This window comes from Rattus norvegicus, chromosome 12 (assembly GCF_036323735.1).
Source record: "Rattus norvegicus strain BN/NHsdMcwi chromosome 12, GRCr8, whole genome shotgun sequence".
In the NCBI taxonomy this organism is placed as follows: domain Eukaryota; kingdom Metazoa; phylum Chordata; class Mammalia; order Rodentia; family Muridae; genus Rattus; species Rattus norvegicus.
Window position 1 is genome coordinate 49,420,362 of NC_086030.1, and position 16,121 is coordinate 49,436,482.

General features: G+C 53.8%; 1 protein-coding gene across 1 annotated transcript in view; it reads left to right on the forward strand.

The window, feature by feature from the left end:
- Window positions 1-700: 700 nt before the first annotated feature.
- Myo18b (myosin XVIIIb) overlaps window positions 701-16,121 on the forward strand; it is a 193,066-nt gene continuing 177,645 nt past the window's right edge. Inside the window, exons 1-9 of the mRNA XM_006249578.5 lie at window positions 701-1,062; window positions 4,121-5,410; window positions 5,776-5,842; window positions 6,836-6,948; window positions 7,650-7,826; window positions 10,571-10,769; window positions 12,312-12,454; window positions 13,052-13,152; window positions 13,494-13,557. Of these exons, the coding sequence (XP_006249640.2) occupies window positions 4,382-5,410; window positions 5,776-5,842; window positions 6,836-6,948; window positions 7,650-7,826; window positions 10,571-10,769; window positions 12,312-12,454; window positions 13,052-13,152; window positions 13,494-13,557 (1,893 nt within the window). The 5' untranslated portion in view covers window positions 701-1,062; window positions 4,121-4,381. The remainder of the gene's footprint in view (window positions 1,063-4,120; window positions 5,411-5,775; window positions 5,843-6,835; window positions 6,949-7,649; window positions 7,827-10,570; window positions 10,770-12,311; window positions 12,455-13,051; window positions 13,153-13,493; window positions 13,558-16,121) is intronic.

Consider the following 16,121-nt stretch of genomic DNA (forward strand, 5'->3'; position numbering starts at 1 on the left):
TGAGGGTGCCCTATCTATACTCCATGGCAACTTAATGAGAGCTGAGGCATGGAGTTGAGGGGAGGAGAGAGGTGGGCTGTTGGCTGCTGGTCTAGTGCTGGAGGGTTTCTGTGGATCTAACTCTGGTCACAACAGAGACCTGGACAAGGGCTCTTACCTAACCTGGCTATCCCTCCATCTCATTCACATTTTCCTTAGGGTCCCTTAAGGGCTCCCTGCTCTCTGCTACCCTCCCCTCCTTTTTTCTTCTCCCCTCCCCTTCTATTCTTTTCTTCCCTTTGCATAGACACTATTATTTTTTTCCAAAAAGAAAAAAAAAGGATTTTTTTTTTGGTCCATGGTTGTTTCCAGGGACACAGAACCCACAGAGAGGAAAACTGGTGGCACAGGCTATGGCAAAGGGTCTTCCCAGCCTCTGTGTGGTCCCAGCACTAATCTATTATCATACTTCAAGTCTCCAGGAGGCTTCTTTAAGAAGTTGGGAGGTACCACTGAGATAAGCTTGGAGTGTGGTGCACCCTGGGAGTATCCATGTCTTAGGCGGGAAGAATATCTTCTCCTCAAGTTTCTCCAGTGACCCCTTGGCAGCCAGAAGCACGAGGCAGGGGAGACTGGTGTGAGAGCCACCCCTCCTGACGTCTCAGAAGCTGCTATGAGAGGTGGCTTGGGTTCCTCTCAGGAGGAGACTCTCCGGGTTGAAGCTGCCTCTCCCGTGCAACCTCTAATGTCACACTGGTGCATTCTGTCTCCCCACACCGTCCCAGCCTCCTGGCGTCCCTCAGAGCCCTTCAGCTTTTCTCTCATGCTTTTCCCGAGGCTCCTCCAAGGCTGCATCACAGTCTGTGCGGCGTAGCCCTGGCCCCGAAGACTCACTCTCACCTCTCTGCTTGCTTCCACACACAGATTCGAGAAGAGGACAAGAGCCCCCCTCCATCCTCTCCGCCTCCCTTGTTCTCCGTCATCCCTGGGGGCTTCATCAAGCAGCTGGTTCGAGAGACGGAGAAAGAGTCCAAAGAAGCCAGGAGGAGGAAGGAGGCGGGACTCACCTCCCCGGAAGTAGAGGTGAATGACAGGGTGGGGGTGGGGTGAGGTGGTTTGGGCGGGGCGGGCGGTGTGGGGTGGGGCAGGTGATGGGTGCCTTTCCATTCATACTCTCCATACTGTCCTGAGTCAGTCATTCTATCCTTGTTCTCTCTGTCCTGCCCTATTCTTCCACTTTCTCTGTTGAACTCCTATGTGAGCTGAAAATCCCATCTCCAATTACCCACCTCTGGAGGGTCTACTTTTCTTAACTCCCCCATGGTTGTTTTTCTTGAGACCATGCAGAGCTCATTTGATCACCTGACTTATTCGGCTATGAGTTCCCAAACACCAGCAGTTGCCTCCGGCTCAGCTCTGTGCCACTGAATTAGTTCCTTGTCCCAGGCTGGCCTGGAACATCTACTCCTGCCATTCGGCCTCCTGAGTGGCCGTGGTTATAGGGCCACTGGCCTGCCGCAGTTCATTTATGAAAGCGGAGAAGTTGCTGGCATGTCCCGGCCTCGGTTAGCCTGATGTTGAAGTACTGGCATCCTTCTGGGTCAGCCACCTGAGCTGCTGGTCCCACACACCAGTGTCCTCCAGCTGCAGGTCCCTCAGCCCCTTCCAAGTCTCTGAAACATCCGCCATCCGATAACTGAAGGGTTAATCCCAGGCAGGCTGTAGATCCTGGTCATTTGTTCCATCCACTCTCCCTTCTGAATGGTAATGGGCATCGTCAGCCAAAACTAGTCCACAGAAGAGCCAGTGTCATCATAGCCCTGATTACGTCTAACCCTTTATATAGAGAGCCCCAAAGCCTGGGCAGGAAACCAAGGCTGGACACTAGGAAGGCAGGCTTGGAGAGCAGTGCATCCTGGGAGTATCCCTGTGATGCCTCTATAGTGCCCCCTTGAGGCAAAGAGAGTAATGGCAGGATTGGGCTAGGAGGACCTGGGCTTATAAAACCAGGTGTTGAACTAAATCCAGAGAGTCATCCTGCCTCCTCCTCCTCCCCTTCTTCCTCCCCTCCTCTTCTTCCTCCTCCTCTCCCCCTCCTCCCTCTCCCCTTCCTCCTCTTCCCTGGCCCATTTATGCCACATATGCTTGCACCTGTTTAGTGACCAGGGCTTCTCTGTGTCAGCAAGCCGCTCACAACTGACTAGAAGCAGCTGTGGGGATAGCAGTTGGCTCTCATGGAAGAGACCGACAGGGTGACTGGGCCCTGTGTCTGCTCCTGTCTGACTTAAGGCATAAACAGAGACTGGCCACACTTACCAGGGGGGTAGGGAAGAGGTCATGTAAAATGTTCCTGTCTATCACCAGTGGTCACTGAGTGATCGTGGCCCTATCGTGGCGTGCAGTAGTGGGGTCGGAAATCACACCTGCTTATCAGAGATCGAGATCAAAGCACAGAGAGGCCAAGACGCTTTCCCCAAGGTCACCAGGCCAAGTAGAGGCAGAGCCAGATCACGTAAAGCTCTCTTTCTGGAGCTGCCTAGGAGGGCGGGGGAGGGGGAGTAAGGTACAGGAAACAGAGTGGACAGGAGGGGTGGAGAGAGGTCATGACTGCTGGTTTTCAGGACCAGTATGAACAAGCATGAGAGTGTAGGGAAGGGGTGGGTGGGCCAGAATTAGGATCCATCCAGTGTGGCCAAAAAGTGAGGTGAGTAGTCAGATGGACCCTGAAAAGGCTCGGAGGAACTGAGGGTGTGTTAATGGACTTCCTGTAGACTTGGGGTGGCCACCAATGTCCTGATCAGTTGTAAAAGGACGGCTGGTGGGTGGGAAATGGCTGGGAGGTTGGATGGAGCAGGCAGTCTGTTTGAGAACCTGGATGGCTGGAGTGGAAGCTGTACCCCTTCCCCCACCTCCGCCTCTGAGATCCCAGAAGAGCTTTCCATACTCAGCCTGCAAAACTCCACACAGCATGCGTCTGTTATGTAGTGTTATGGAGGGGCCTGAGCTCCCAGAAGATAGGACCGCCCTGCAGCAGCACCCTGCTGGGAACGTGTCTCTCCGGATGATCTCATCAGGAGGGTGGAGATGTGTCCTAGTCAGGGTTTCTACCCCTGAACAAACATCACGACCAAGAAACAAGTTGGGGAGGAGAGGGTTAATTCAGCTCACACTTCCACATTGCTGTTCATCACCAAAGGAAGTCAGGACTGGAACCTGGAGGCAGGAGCTGATGCAGAGGCCATGCAGGGTGCTGCTTACTGGCTTGCTCCCCATGGCTTGCTCAGCCTGCTTTCTTACAGAACCCAGGACCACCAGCCCAGGGATGGCTCCAACCACAATGGACCCTCCCATCCTTGATCACTAATTGAGAAAATGCCTTACAGCTGGGTCTCATGGAAGCAGTTCCTCAAGGGAGACTCCTTTCTCTGTGATAACTCCAGCTTGTGTCAAGTTGACACAGAAAACCAGCCAGTACAAGATGGAAACATAACAAATACATCTACAGCAGCTACTGAGGACTGACTGTGTGCTGGGGCACCATCAGACCTTACACCCACTGTCTTAGTTAGGGTTTTACTGCTGTGAACAGACACCATGACCAAGGCGACTCTTATAAGGACAACATTTGATTGGGGCTGGCTTACAGGTTCAGAGGTTCAGTTCAGTATCAAGGCAGGCATGGTGCAGGAGGAGCTGTAAGATCTACTTCTTTATTCGAAGGAAGCCAGGAACAGACTGGGCATCCTTAGGGGACTAGGAGGAAGATCTCCAAGCCCACCCCCCAGTGACACACTTCCTCCAACAAGGCTACACCTTCTAATAGTGCCACCCCCTAGGATGAGCATAGGCAAACCATCACACACACCCTGTTGTTGAGAAGCTGGCTCAGAGAGGATAAGGAGTTTACCCAACACCACACAGTGAAGAGAGGCAGAGGTGGAGTTGAACTCCATTCTCTTGGATTCCTGAGTATGCCTTCCTTCCCCTGATTCTGTCGATCCTTGGCGCCTGTCTAGGCACTGCCAAGCACAGATCCCGAGGATGTCAGAAGGGCTTGGGTGGTTTTGGGTGGGTGAACCTGGGAATGAATGGCTGCTGGTCAGTTGGGCAGCAGCTAAGTACATTGTGGTTTCTTTCCTAGACCCCAGCAGTTCCCACTAACCAATCCAACAAGACCAACAATGTCCCCAAGCCTGGAAGCCAGACTTCCCAGGACAGCTCATCCACCACCCACGACAGTGCAGACATTCCAGGCAAGCAGCCCCCGGAGCCTGGTGACAAGGACTCCACACCTGTGACCAGCACCAGTGGGGAGAGGCCTCAGGAGTCAGGTCCCACAGGAACCCCCGCCAAAAGGACACTGCCCTTCAGGAAGGGCGTGAGGAGGGGTGATGTGTTGCTGATGGTGGCCAAGCTGGATCCAGAGTTGGCCAAGGCAGAGCAGAAGATCCAACCTCGTGATGTCTCCACGGACAAGACCCCAGCTCCAGCCAAAGACTCTGGAGGGACAAAGAAAGGGATGATCACAGGGACTTCCTGTGACCCCCAGGCCTCCATGTCTGAGAAGACCAGGACTAGGGGTGTTGGAGATACAGGTCAAAGCATAAAAGGTGGGAAGTGTCAGGGCACAGAGGGAAAAGGGAGCCGGGACCCCCAGACCAAAGGGCAAAAAGAAGGTGAGTCTCAGAACACAGAGGAGCATGGGACCAGGTCCCAAACTCAGGAGGCAGGAAACAAGGGGCAGCAGGGAACAGCAGAGAAAGAAGGAGGGGGTCCCCCAAAGAAGATGGAAAAAGAGGATGGGCCGAAGGTTGCAGGAGCTGAAGTGAGACCTTTGGAGCCCCCAGTCCCCCTAAGGAAGTGGGGAAGTTCCTTGGGTCGGAGAAGCAAGTGGGACAGTCCTCAGAGCAAGAACAGAGTAACAGAATCCCGTCGTAAGGATGAGAAGACAGAGGACAAGCAAAGCCCTAAGGAAGAGAAGATGGAGGACAAGCAAAGCCTAGCGGTAGACAGGAGCTGTGGGCAGCCAGCAGAGCCCACGGGGCAGCAGCCCGAGTCTCCAGCGAAGATGGGAAAGGTTGGGAGACCTCAGAAGAAGCTGGTGACACCAGAGAAAACCCGGGAGCTCCCTGAGGTGGCAGCGGAGACTCAGAGTCCCGAAGAAAGCTGCAAGGCCCGGGATGGGATAGCTACAGAGGGGACCTCAGCAGAGGCTGCAAAGAGGGAGGGTCAACCGGAGAGCAGGATGCAGGGAGCCGAGGAGCCCCGTGTGCACACGGAGGAAGTGGACGTCACGGAGCCTCAGGCAGAAGGTCGCAGAGAGTCTGTACCTGAGACTGGCATGGAAAGGCCTTCTATGCAGAAGCCTATGGAAGAGAAGCAGATCCTGCAAGACCCAGACAGAGGGGGCCAGAGTGGAGACTCCGACCAGGTAATGGGGCTGTAGACTGTGGAGCCTGAGGGATGGGAAGGACCTACTGGAGGCTACAGGGTGGGCAGAGGGCTAGTCAGAGCCCAGCATTCCTCCAGAGAGTACTCCCGAGAGCTAGGCCCCAAGGCTCCATGCGGCCCCTCCCCAGGCTAAATGTCTTCCCTGGTCTCCTCCTAATACTACTTAGTGGTTACCGGGTCCCTTGTTACCCACAATTCTCTGCAATGGCACCGCGTGTAGATTCTTGGACCGTGCCCTGGCGGCTCTGTGAAAGCGAAAGCTCCCGTGGGAGCAGTCAGCGGTCCCTACATCAAACCTGGGGCTGGTAATTTTTGCTGGTTAGGCGACATTCTTTTTGCTCCTAGGCTTTTGAGGATAGATGGTACGAGGCACAGAAAGTTTGGCTGGTACAGAAGGACCGGTTCACTCTTGGTAAGTGGGCTCAGGCTGGCCTGGGGGGGTCCCCACCCATTTCTCATGCCTTTCCTGCCGTCAGTCCTCAGCCAGTTTTATTTCACTCTCGAGACAAGGAGATAGGGGAGAAATCGATATGAGGGTGGGGTACCTGTATCTCCCAATGGGCATAGAGTCCCCATCCCAGGTCCATTCTTGCTGACCAGTTGAGGCTGAAGGATGTGTTCTGAGAAGTGATTCTGCGTTCCACTCGTACTGTCTGTCTATTATCATCCTGATCTGAACTCGTGTGGGACAGGTCGGTGGACCTCACCCTCTGAGGGGACTGCTTAGTACTAGCCTTTGTCTCTAAGGGCTTGGGGCAGCGGTTCTCAGCCTTCCTAATGCTGAGATCCTTTGACAACGTTCCTCGTGTCCTGGTGACCCCCAGCCATAAAGTTATTTTCAATGGTACTTCATAACTGTAATTTTGCTACAGTTATGAATTGTACCATGAATATCTGTGTTTTACGATGGTCTTATTTGACCCTAAAGGGGTCATGACCTACATGAGAACCACTGGCTTAGGGCATGACAGTTGAGGTTCTTTATGTTAACGGAACCCCAATAGAACCTTTCAGTCTCTCCCCAAGTTCAATCCCCAGCTTCCTGGCCTGGCTCAAAGACTCTTCCTTCCCCTCCCTTCCTCTGCCTTCCTCTCCTTTCCCTTCCTCTCTTCCCTTCCCCTCCTATCCCCTGACATCCTCTCTCTTCCTCTCTCCTCTCTTCCCTTCCCTTCCCCTGTCATCCTCTCCCCTCCCCTTCCCTGCCCTCCCCTCCCTTCCCCCCATTCCCCTCATTTTTCATCCCCTGCCCTCCCTTCCTTTCCCCTCCCTTTCCCTCCCCTGTCCTCCTCTTCTCCCTCCCTTCTCCTCCCTCCCCCCTTCCCTTCTCCTTTCCTCTTCCTTTCCCTCCCTCCCCTGCCCTTCTACCCCCTTTCCTTTCCTCTCCTATCTCTGGTTGCCCACACAGCAACGGTGCTTAAACCAGATGAGGGGACAGCTGACCTGCCCGCTGGAAGGGTACGGCTCTGCATCGATGCAGACAGGACTGTCACCGAAGTGGACGAGGAGCAGGTCCACCGGGTGAGCCGCCCCTCCTCCCCACTGCTGCTCTGTCCTCTCTGTCCCTACCCCCGCCTACAGATCCATGCAGGAGAGGTTGTGGGAAACGCCGATGGTGCTCATGGCTCTGCTGGTGGGACTCCATCACGGGATTGTTCACCGCATCTTTGGTCCCTTTGTGAAGACAAGCCTGCTGGCTCCTGCAGCCATGGTTCTGGCTGATCCGAGCAGGAGATTACCTTTCATCTTGTGAAAATCGTTCCATAGACATGTTTCCATTTTCACCCTGGATGCCAGGGAGCTCAGCTACCTGGGCAGGTAGTCACTGAAGCATAGGTTCCAATGGCACACAGTTTGGGAGTCGACTTTTCTCTTAGGGGTTTGCCCCTACCTCTAAGGGATCAAGGCCCAGTGAACGTTGGTAAGGGAGGTGGTTGGCCAATGGCTTCCACCCCTGGATGTCACAGGGCCTGTCTAGAGTAGGAAGAGAGATGTACCCGTAGGAAGAGGCATGTACCCATAGGAAGCAGGTACATGATACACTCGGGTGCGTTGGTCTTCGTCACATGCCCCTTTACATGACGAGACTGAGCAGTATGCGGGCACATGTATGCCTGAGGGTGTGTATGCAGGCATGTGTGCATGCACATATCTGCACGGGTGGTGGTGTTGGTGGGGTAGGGGTTAAGGAATCTGGGGGAGATCCTTTGTGATGTCTTTAGGCCAACCCCTCTGAGCTGGACCAGGCTGAGGACCTGGCTTTTTTGGTCAGCGTCAATGAATCCAGCGTCTTGAACACGCTTCTGAAACGCTACCAGGCTCAGCTGCCACACACCTGCTCGGGGCCTGATCTGATCGCCCTGCAGCCCCAGACGACCACAGTGCCCTCTTCAGGGAAGGTGAGGTGGGACCATGCTCGGGGGGCAGAGATGGGTGGAAGGCTTCTCGCCTGGGTAGTGTAGAAGAGAGTATCAGCACCATGGAAACCCTCAGCTCTGCTCAAGATGAGAATAGGGGACTTAGCAAGCATGGAGGACCACGTGATCCCCGGTTCCTAGAGAGCAACAGTGAGCTCTTGTCCAAAGCCGAGGTGTGACACTTTAAACGAGCAGTGACACCCACCTGGGAAGCCATTTCATGGACACTGAAGAAGAGGAGCTGGGGCAAAGGCCAGGCTGCGGCTCCTCTGAGCTCTAACATGTGCTGTACCCTCTGACGTCTCATACACCCACCTCCATGTGGAGACAGAAGCTCTGTTTACCCTGATATTTATTATCCATTGAATTTGGTTGGAATTAGTAATGAAACTGAAGGTTTATGGCGCCACCTGGTGGTGGATCATGGGCTACACCGATTTCCTCGGAGCCTGTCCCTGGCAGCTGTTCACTGCTGACTGGTGGGCTCTGAGGAAACCCTGCTGCCCCATGGGAGAGAAGACAGGCCACAGATGGTAAATAGCCCATGGTGGCCGGAGTGGACTGGACACCTGTGGACAAGGATGGGGCTGGAAGAAGCCATTGGGGGAGGGGCATGTGTCGTAGGTCCTGGGTGAGACTTGTATACAGACAGACTTACAGGACCCTGGGTTGCAAACAGGCAGACAGGGGCATGGAGCAAACTGCAGACAGATGGACAGGTGCTCCCTAGCTGTGGCCCTCATCTGTCACACAGGCCCATGAAGCCACACTGTGTTCACTGCAGACCCATGGTGTAATGTCCACTCCAGGTCTCTCTTCTCAGACTGGGCATTGTAGATTAGCCAAAGGCACTTGCAAACACAGGCACAGGGAGGGCGCTGAGTGGCACTGCCCTGGATCTCCCTGTGAGGGGCACTGGGCTTCATTTTCTTCCCTCCCGTAGCCTTCCTGTCTCTCAAGTTTCATATGGAACCATCTTCGTCCAGGTCCTTCTGGAGATGGTACAGCTGTGCACTCTGCAAGAGCTCCAAGCCATCGCTTGTAGGCCTGTGGGTGCCCATAGGTATCAGGCCTGCAGCATCCGTTTTCTTCACAGTGGGGGCCAGGAACTGGAGTGTCCTCATGAACATGAGTCTTCAGGGTAACTGCAGCTCCAGGCTCAGACTCTAGGATTTTTGGATGCCCCCAGGCTCTGAGCTGCATCTCGTAAGGCAGGCCTTGTCCCATGGCTCCTGCTGTAAGAACTTATCTAGTGCTGGTTCCAAGTGGTTGAGGATAAAAGGCTCAAGGTGGGGTCAGGCTCAGGCTCCAGTCCTGGCTTGCCCAAACTACAGGTCTGAGCGATGAGGAGGGCCTTCTGGGCATGTGTCCTGGTTCCTCTAAGTCTCAGGGAGAAAAGGCAAGGGTAGACTGAAGCCCCATGGTCACTATGTGGCCTGAGGGCCTTGGGCTTCCAGCCCTGTTCCTTCTAGGATTCCCACAGACCTGGGCCTCCTTGGCCTCTCCTGTCTGCAAAGGTGTTTCTGTGTAGACTCTGTCAAGGTCACCTGACACAACCAGGGCTGCTTGAACAACCTCCTTCTCCTTGACCCTGGCAGCCTGGAGGAGTTGTTCACCCCCTGCCGGGCTCCAGGGTCACTCTTGTCTTCCCCTGGTCCTTGAGCATCCAGGCTCCTCTGGGACTTTGGGAAAGTTTTATACACCAGAGAGCAAGTTGCCCATTCTCCCTCCTTTTATCCCTCCTCTCTCCCTCCTTCCCCCACTGTGTGTGTGTGTGTGTGTGTGTGTGTGTGTGTGTGTCTGTCTGTCTGTCTCGGTGTTAGGAGTATTGGAGATGGAACCCAGGGTCCCTCACATACTAGGCAAGCACCGTACCACGGAGTCGCACCCAGGCCCTCTTTTAAAAATCTGAGATGGTCTCACTGGCTTGCCCACACTGTCTATGAACCCTTCTATAGCCCAGGCACGCCCCGAGTTTGCAATTCTCCTGCCTCAGCCCCCTTAGACACTGCAGTCACAGGCTTATATCTCCACATCCAGCTCTTTGTCTCTTTAAAACCCGGATTTGATGAAGCCCAACATGTACCCACTTCGATCCGGACCCTTCCCTGTGATTGTGAGGTGCTTGTCATGGCCCTGCACAGGATAGCCATGGCCATCACTTAGAGAGGGCTCTGTGCTCTCTTTCTCTTTTTGATTGCTCTTGACCACTGAGCTTTCCCCCAGAACTCCTAGATATGCTTTCTCTTATGTTCAGTATGACCTGTGATGCAAGCATCTTTGTGACCACATCTTCCTTTCTCGTGGCCGTGTAATGTGTTTCTGTGGAGGAAGCTCCAGCTAGCACATGGTAGTGATGTCATCAGGCCACACCAGCTTGCATTGTCTGAGGGTCTTATGCTGTGTCTTCATCAGAACCCAGCAGTAGGTGCTCACAGTTTCTTGACCAGGGAGACGGCTCAGTTCGTTTCCCTGGCAGACATCACTAATTGATAGACATTTCCGGTTTCCCTGCCCAGTATTACTAATCAATTGTGCCAGTTTTCCCAGCTACCTCATTGCAGGTGAATCGTACCCAGTGATTTAACTAACAGGTGCAATGAACCCTTTCCTTCTGGTTGAGCCTTTAATGATCATATCCATTGCTCAGGGCTCCCGGTGAGCCAACTATAGATGACACTTAGCAGGCTGGCAGGGAGGCATGACCACCTGTCATCTTGTGGCAGGTACCCCGAGGCCGCCAGGATGGCCTGCCTGCCCATGTAACATCCTTGGCCCAGCGTGCATACTGGGCACTGCTGAGCCAGCGGAGAGACCAGAGCATTGTGGCACTGGGCCGGAGTGGAGCTGGGAAGACCACCTGCTGTGAGCAGGTTCTGGAGCACCTGGTGGGCATGGCAGGCAGCGTGGACGGCAGGGTGTCAGGTATGGTGGCCCATGGGTGACAGCTGGATGGGAACAGGGAGGGGAGATGTGGGGCTCCTTTTTTACTTTACTGTCCGGCTGCCATTCACTAAACAAGGGTCCTGTGTTGGCTACTGACCCAGGAAGCTGCTGCCAGGATAACAATGCATCCCTCTCATGACCGTGGTGGCTGTCTCGGTGTTCACACAGTAGGACAATTAGAAGCGGGAGCTTGGCTGCCACCTGCTGGGAGCCATCGTGTAAGACAGATTGAGGGATTTTTTTTTTTTTTTGAGGGGAGTTGAGTGTGTGTCCTTGAGCAGCACACAGCCTACTCCACTGTACAGAGGGTCCAAGAAGCAAAGACAAAAACAGAGCTGAGAGCTAGAGGGGAGACGGAGCTGCAGAAGGCCAGGATGCTCTAGAGAGTGCTGCTGTGGGGAGAGGCGGGGCAGGAACGCAGGAGGGGTGCAGTGGGCCTTATCAGCACGAATAATGACAACAGGGGTCATAGCCATCAGTGTGGCTGTCTCCAGGGACCCTGTGCCGGGCTCTTCTCCAACCACAAAAGCTCTGTGATTTGAACAGGAGGGGGGTAGCTATTATGATTTGAGATTTATAGATAAAGGCACTGAAAACCAGAGAGGTTAACTAGGGTTCTCAGTAACACTCCAATGTCTCCACAGAACCTTCATAGATGTTACTCTGCTCCTCCTCCTCCTCCGTTTCCCCCACCCCCTCACACGCACATACACACACATGCGTGACACATATTTATCTAGGAAGCACACATGTGCATGTGTGCGTGCATTCATGTATACTCTAGATAAACATCATTTCTTACTCCCTCCAAGAATGGAGTCCGTTCATCCTGGGGACACTGCCCGCCGGAACCCACACGGCGCTGCACTAGATGGCACTGGGCTATACCACCATGGCAGCTTTATAGGTGTATTCCAAACACTGAGTTAGTCAAACTTTCAGAGCTATGCCAGAAAGAGGGAGGGGTCTCCTGAAGCATGAAAAAGCTTAACAATTTATCTCTCTGTTGGGCACTTCGCTAAAGGCAGAACCCCCAGTCCCCACCCGAGCTTCTCTTAGATGCTGTGCCTGCTGCCCCACCTTCTGTGATCACTCTAGCACTTAGCTTACTGAGCTGAAGATAAGGGTGGGGTTGGCCTAGACTCTCTCACAGAGCAGTTCCACTGTGTATGTGAATGTGGGAGACAGGATGAAGTGTACCCAGGCGTCTGCTATAGCACACAGGGCTTGTGGGCACTCAGAGAATACCTTTGGGAAGATCCAAGGACTTTCAGGCCCTCAGGTGGCCCTCCAGTGCTGACAAGGTATCAGGAGGATACTCCACCTCCACCCCTCCCCGCCCCCAGTCACTCAGATCGTCTCTATCCTACCCAAGCCTTTAAAACTCAGGGTTGAGGTAGCTGCTGGGACTCACACTGTAGTTCAGAGATCCCACCGCAAGGACAGAAGACCAGGATGGGTCTCCAGAAAGGTGGCCCTGCTTAAGGCACAAGTGACACCTCCCCCTCTGTCTCCTGGCAGTGGAGAAGCTCCGAGCCACCTTCACTGTCCTCCAGGCCTTTGGCTGTGTGTCCACTAGCCACAGCCGTAGGGCCACCCGCTTTGCCATGGTGATGTCGTTGGACTTCAATGCCACCGGCCGAGTCACAGCTGCTCAGCTCCAGGTGAGGCTCGGAGATGGGCACAGGCTCTTTAAGGTGTGGCGTCTCTGGCCTGCACTCACATTTCCAGTCAGGACCCTGGGGTGACAAGCGTGTTGACACCCAGGAATGTTAGAAGCAGCTAGCATGGTGTGGCTCTGGGGTGGGGGTTCAAAGCAATAAGAGCAGAACCCAGATGCTTATTGAAATGTAACAGACCCACAGAGAATCTTTTCCCCTTGTGCTGCACGTGCGGCCTGCCTGCTCTTCAACACTCCAGTTGAACAGAAAGGAAAGTGAGTGCTTTGGAGAGAATGACCACACAGCACCTGGTGACAGCCCACATCAGGGATATCTGGCTCCTTAGCATCAACGGAGGCCTTTGCTCTCCCCACCCCCCACCCCTGTAGGCTTCAGGGAGGAAGTCCCTCTGGCCTTTCCTGGGAGCTGGAAGATCCCATGGCTTGGCTGATTGTCTGTGGGGCTTTGGACCCTGGCTACTGGCAAGGTCACCCTTTAGTGAGGTCTTAGAGAGTGTTGGACACCCTGGTAGGGCCTTTGGGAACCAAGTCTGGGTAGAAGGACCAGAGATGACACTGCCCAACTCCCCCTCACTCACAGTCGATGCTTCTGGAGAACAGCCGTGTGGCCCGGCAGCCCCAAGGGGAAGGGAACTTTGAAGTTTTCTCTCAGCTGCTGGCTGGACTGGATGTAGATCTCAGGTGGGTACGTGGGTCAGGCGGGTCTGCTGATACAGGGGGATGAAGAAAGCTCAGTGGGAAGCTTTACCCAGAGCTAAGAGGCTGGGATACCTCATGACCGGGTCTCTGATATCAGTTGTCAGGGCTCTGCACTGGGGCTCAGTTACATTTCATCTACTCTGAACTCCAGTCCCTCTCTCACGGTGTGAGGTTGGAGCATGGGGTCATTAGGAAGGGAGGCCTGTGTCCTGGGGCAGCCAGGAGGTGTAGTGTGTGTGGCCCTGCAGTGGGACGCCTCCTGCTGTGTGTGGTTTGGGCTGGAGTAGACCCCCCACCCCCACTTCTACAATCCTCTCTTCCAGGACGGAACTGAACCTGCACCAGATGGCAGAGAGCAGTGCCTTCGGCATGGGCCTGTGGTCCAAGGTAAGTGGCCGCTTCCAGGGCGCACTGCTGTCCCAGGGCCAGGGAGGGAGGTGATGGAGGGTCCCGTGACCTGCTGTCTCCTTTTGCTCAGGTCTGTAGTTGGCAATGGTGGTCATGTGGGGGCAGCAGCCCTAGCAGAGTAGCTGGACCCCTTGGTAAGGTCCGGGCTGGTTTAGGAAGTGAGACTTGTTCCTGACCAAGAAAGGATGTGGTAGAAGAGAGTGAGGTGAGACCTGAGAGCTTAGCATGGTTCTGCCTGAGTCTGTCAGTAGTGGGCGCTCTGGAGGCCAATGGAGAAAGGTGGGCGCCCTCTGCTGGTTGCTGTTTATAGTCGTGAACAGAGGTGGGGCAGGATGGGGTGAGGAGGATAGGTTGAAGGGTGAGGATGATAGGGTGGAGGATGGGGGGCGGGAAGGATTGGAGAAGGAAGGACCCTGAAGGTTGGGTGCTCCAGGGTTCCCTGAAAGGAAGCCACCATTCACTTGCTGGCTGTTAGTTTTGTTCATTTCCAATGCTGCTTTCTTGGCTTCCTTTGCTCTCATTCACTGTGATGATGCTGGGGTTAAAGGTCAGGACCCTTGCACTCGTCTGAGGCTTCACTGTAGTGAGGAAGACAGGCATGAAAATTAATGCAGCTACACGAGAGAATACGTAGGAAGAAGTGTGGCTGTGGGTACCAGAGAGTGACTTAAAGAGATGTTTGGCCTGAGTCAGGGAAGCCTTTGTTGTAACTAGGGGACACTGGGCCGGGCTGATATTGGGTTTTGAAGGATGAGTAGGAGTTTGCAAAGTAGAGAGAGGAAGAACCAGATAAAGGAACGGACAACAGAAGAGCGTTGCAGGCCAGTGGCCTCTGAGCGTAGCCACATGGATTCTCAATGAGACACTTGCAAATTAAATCCGGGAGTGCAATGAGAAAGATCACCCATCGTGAGAAACCGTCTTCACTCCAGGGACGCGGGCATGGTTCAGTGCATGTGAATCAGTAAATAGGATACATCCCATAAATGGGATCGAGGTCACAGGTCACAGGATCCTCTCCATGGATACGGAAAGGGCTTTAGAGAAAATCCAACATCCCTTCATGATAAAAGTTCTGAGGAGCTGCAGTAGAAGCTGTTTTGGTGGCACTGTGAAGTTAGAGCTGTGGGTTAGAGCCCATAAACCTGCTGAGCATGAAAACCCAAAGCCTTCCCCCAAGGTATCCCCTCTCCACCCCACTCTTCACAGGAGAACGAGTTAGAAGCTGACAGAAGGGGACTGCAGGAGAGAGGGAGTCGGTGTATCATTGCAGTCACGTGATTCTATGACCCATAGGACCCCACCAGAAATTTCAGAGTGGGCAGACACCCTCAGTAGAGAGGCAGGACACAAACCTCAAACACACACACACACACACACACACACACACACACACACACACACACACACACACGGCAGAGCCCTCTTGTGAGCCAATGGCAAACGTCTGAGAAAGAAATGAAGGTCTCGGCCCCGTTCACCACAGCAAACACCTCGCAATAAATGTAACCCGGGAGATGAGAGCCTTTGGCAGCGTGACAGTAAGGAAGAGATCGAAGAAGTCACTAGAAGATGGAAAGACCTCCCACGCTCAGGGATGGGCAGATTAATGTTGTAAGTGGCTGCTGTACAGAGGCCACCTACAGACTCGACGAATCCACCCAGGTTCCAATGCCATTCCTCGCGGACAGAGAGACAACCCTGAACCTCACGCAGAAGCAGAAGAGACCCCGGGTAGCCAAGTGATCCTGAGCAAAACCGTGGGAGGTGCCACACGCCTGATGTGTAGTTAATCTGCAGAGTCAGAATAATGAAAACAAATGGGACAGTCGTGTTGATCAATGGGTAGTCACATACTCAGATCTGAGCCGGTGTACCCACAATGGAAAATACACACAATGGGGAAGAGACATCATCTGGGAAAACTGAGTTGTCCATGTACAGGACGAAGCCCCCACTCCTCACCCCTAAAACACCAACTTCAGATGCACCCCAGACTGTGGTGTGATGGTGAGGCTCTCGCTCTAGAGCTGCTGAAGGAGAACACTCAGTAGGACTCCAGTCACCCAGGGAACAAGACCAACACTGGCAAAGGGACCCTGTGGAAGGGACACAAACAGAAACAAACAAACAAGCAAACCACAACAACAAAAGCCCCACAAAACATGTCTAGCAGAGGACACAAAAGGAAAACATAGCTTACAGAGTGTTAAGAGCTGGCAGAGGATTGTCTAGAATTTGTATCTAGAATACATAAAGAACTCCAAAAATGAGAAATCAAAACACACATCAACAATGAACGAATAAAATGGACACACACACTGCTCAAAAGGCAAAACACAAAAGGCCCACTCAGAACAGCAGTGGTCAAAACAAAACAAAACCCACAAATGCCGGCGGGAACATGCTATAGTGGGAGAGAGTGTGAATGGGTCCAGTCACTCTGGAAGCTGGAGTGGAGGCTCCTTAGGAAACTAAAGTCCACGTGACCCCAGAGGCCATGACAGTGTTGGTGTCTCTATGTGAAGATGTTCTGAGCTGGC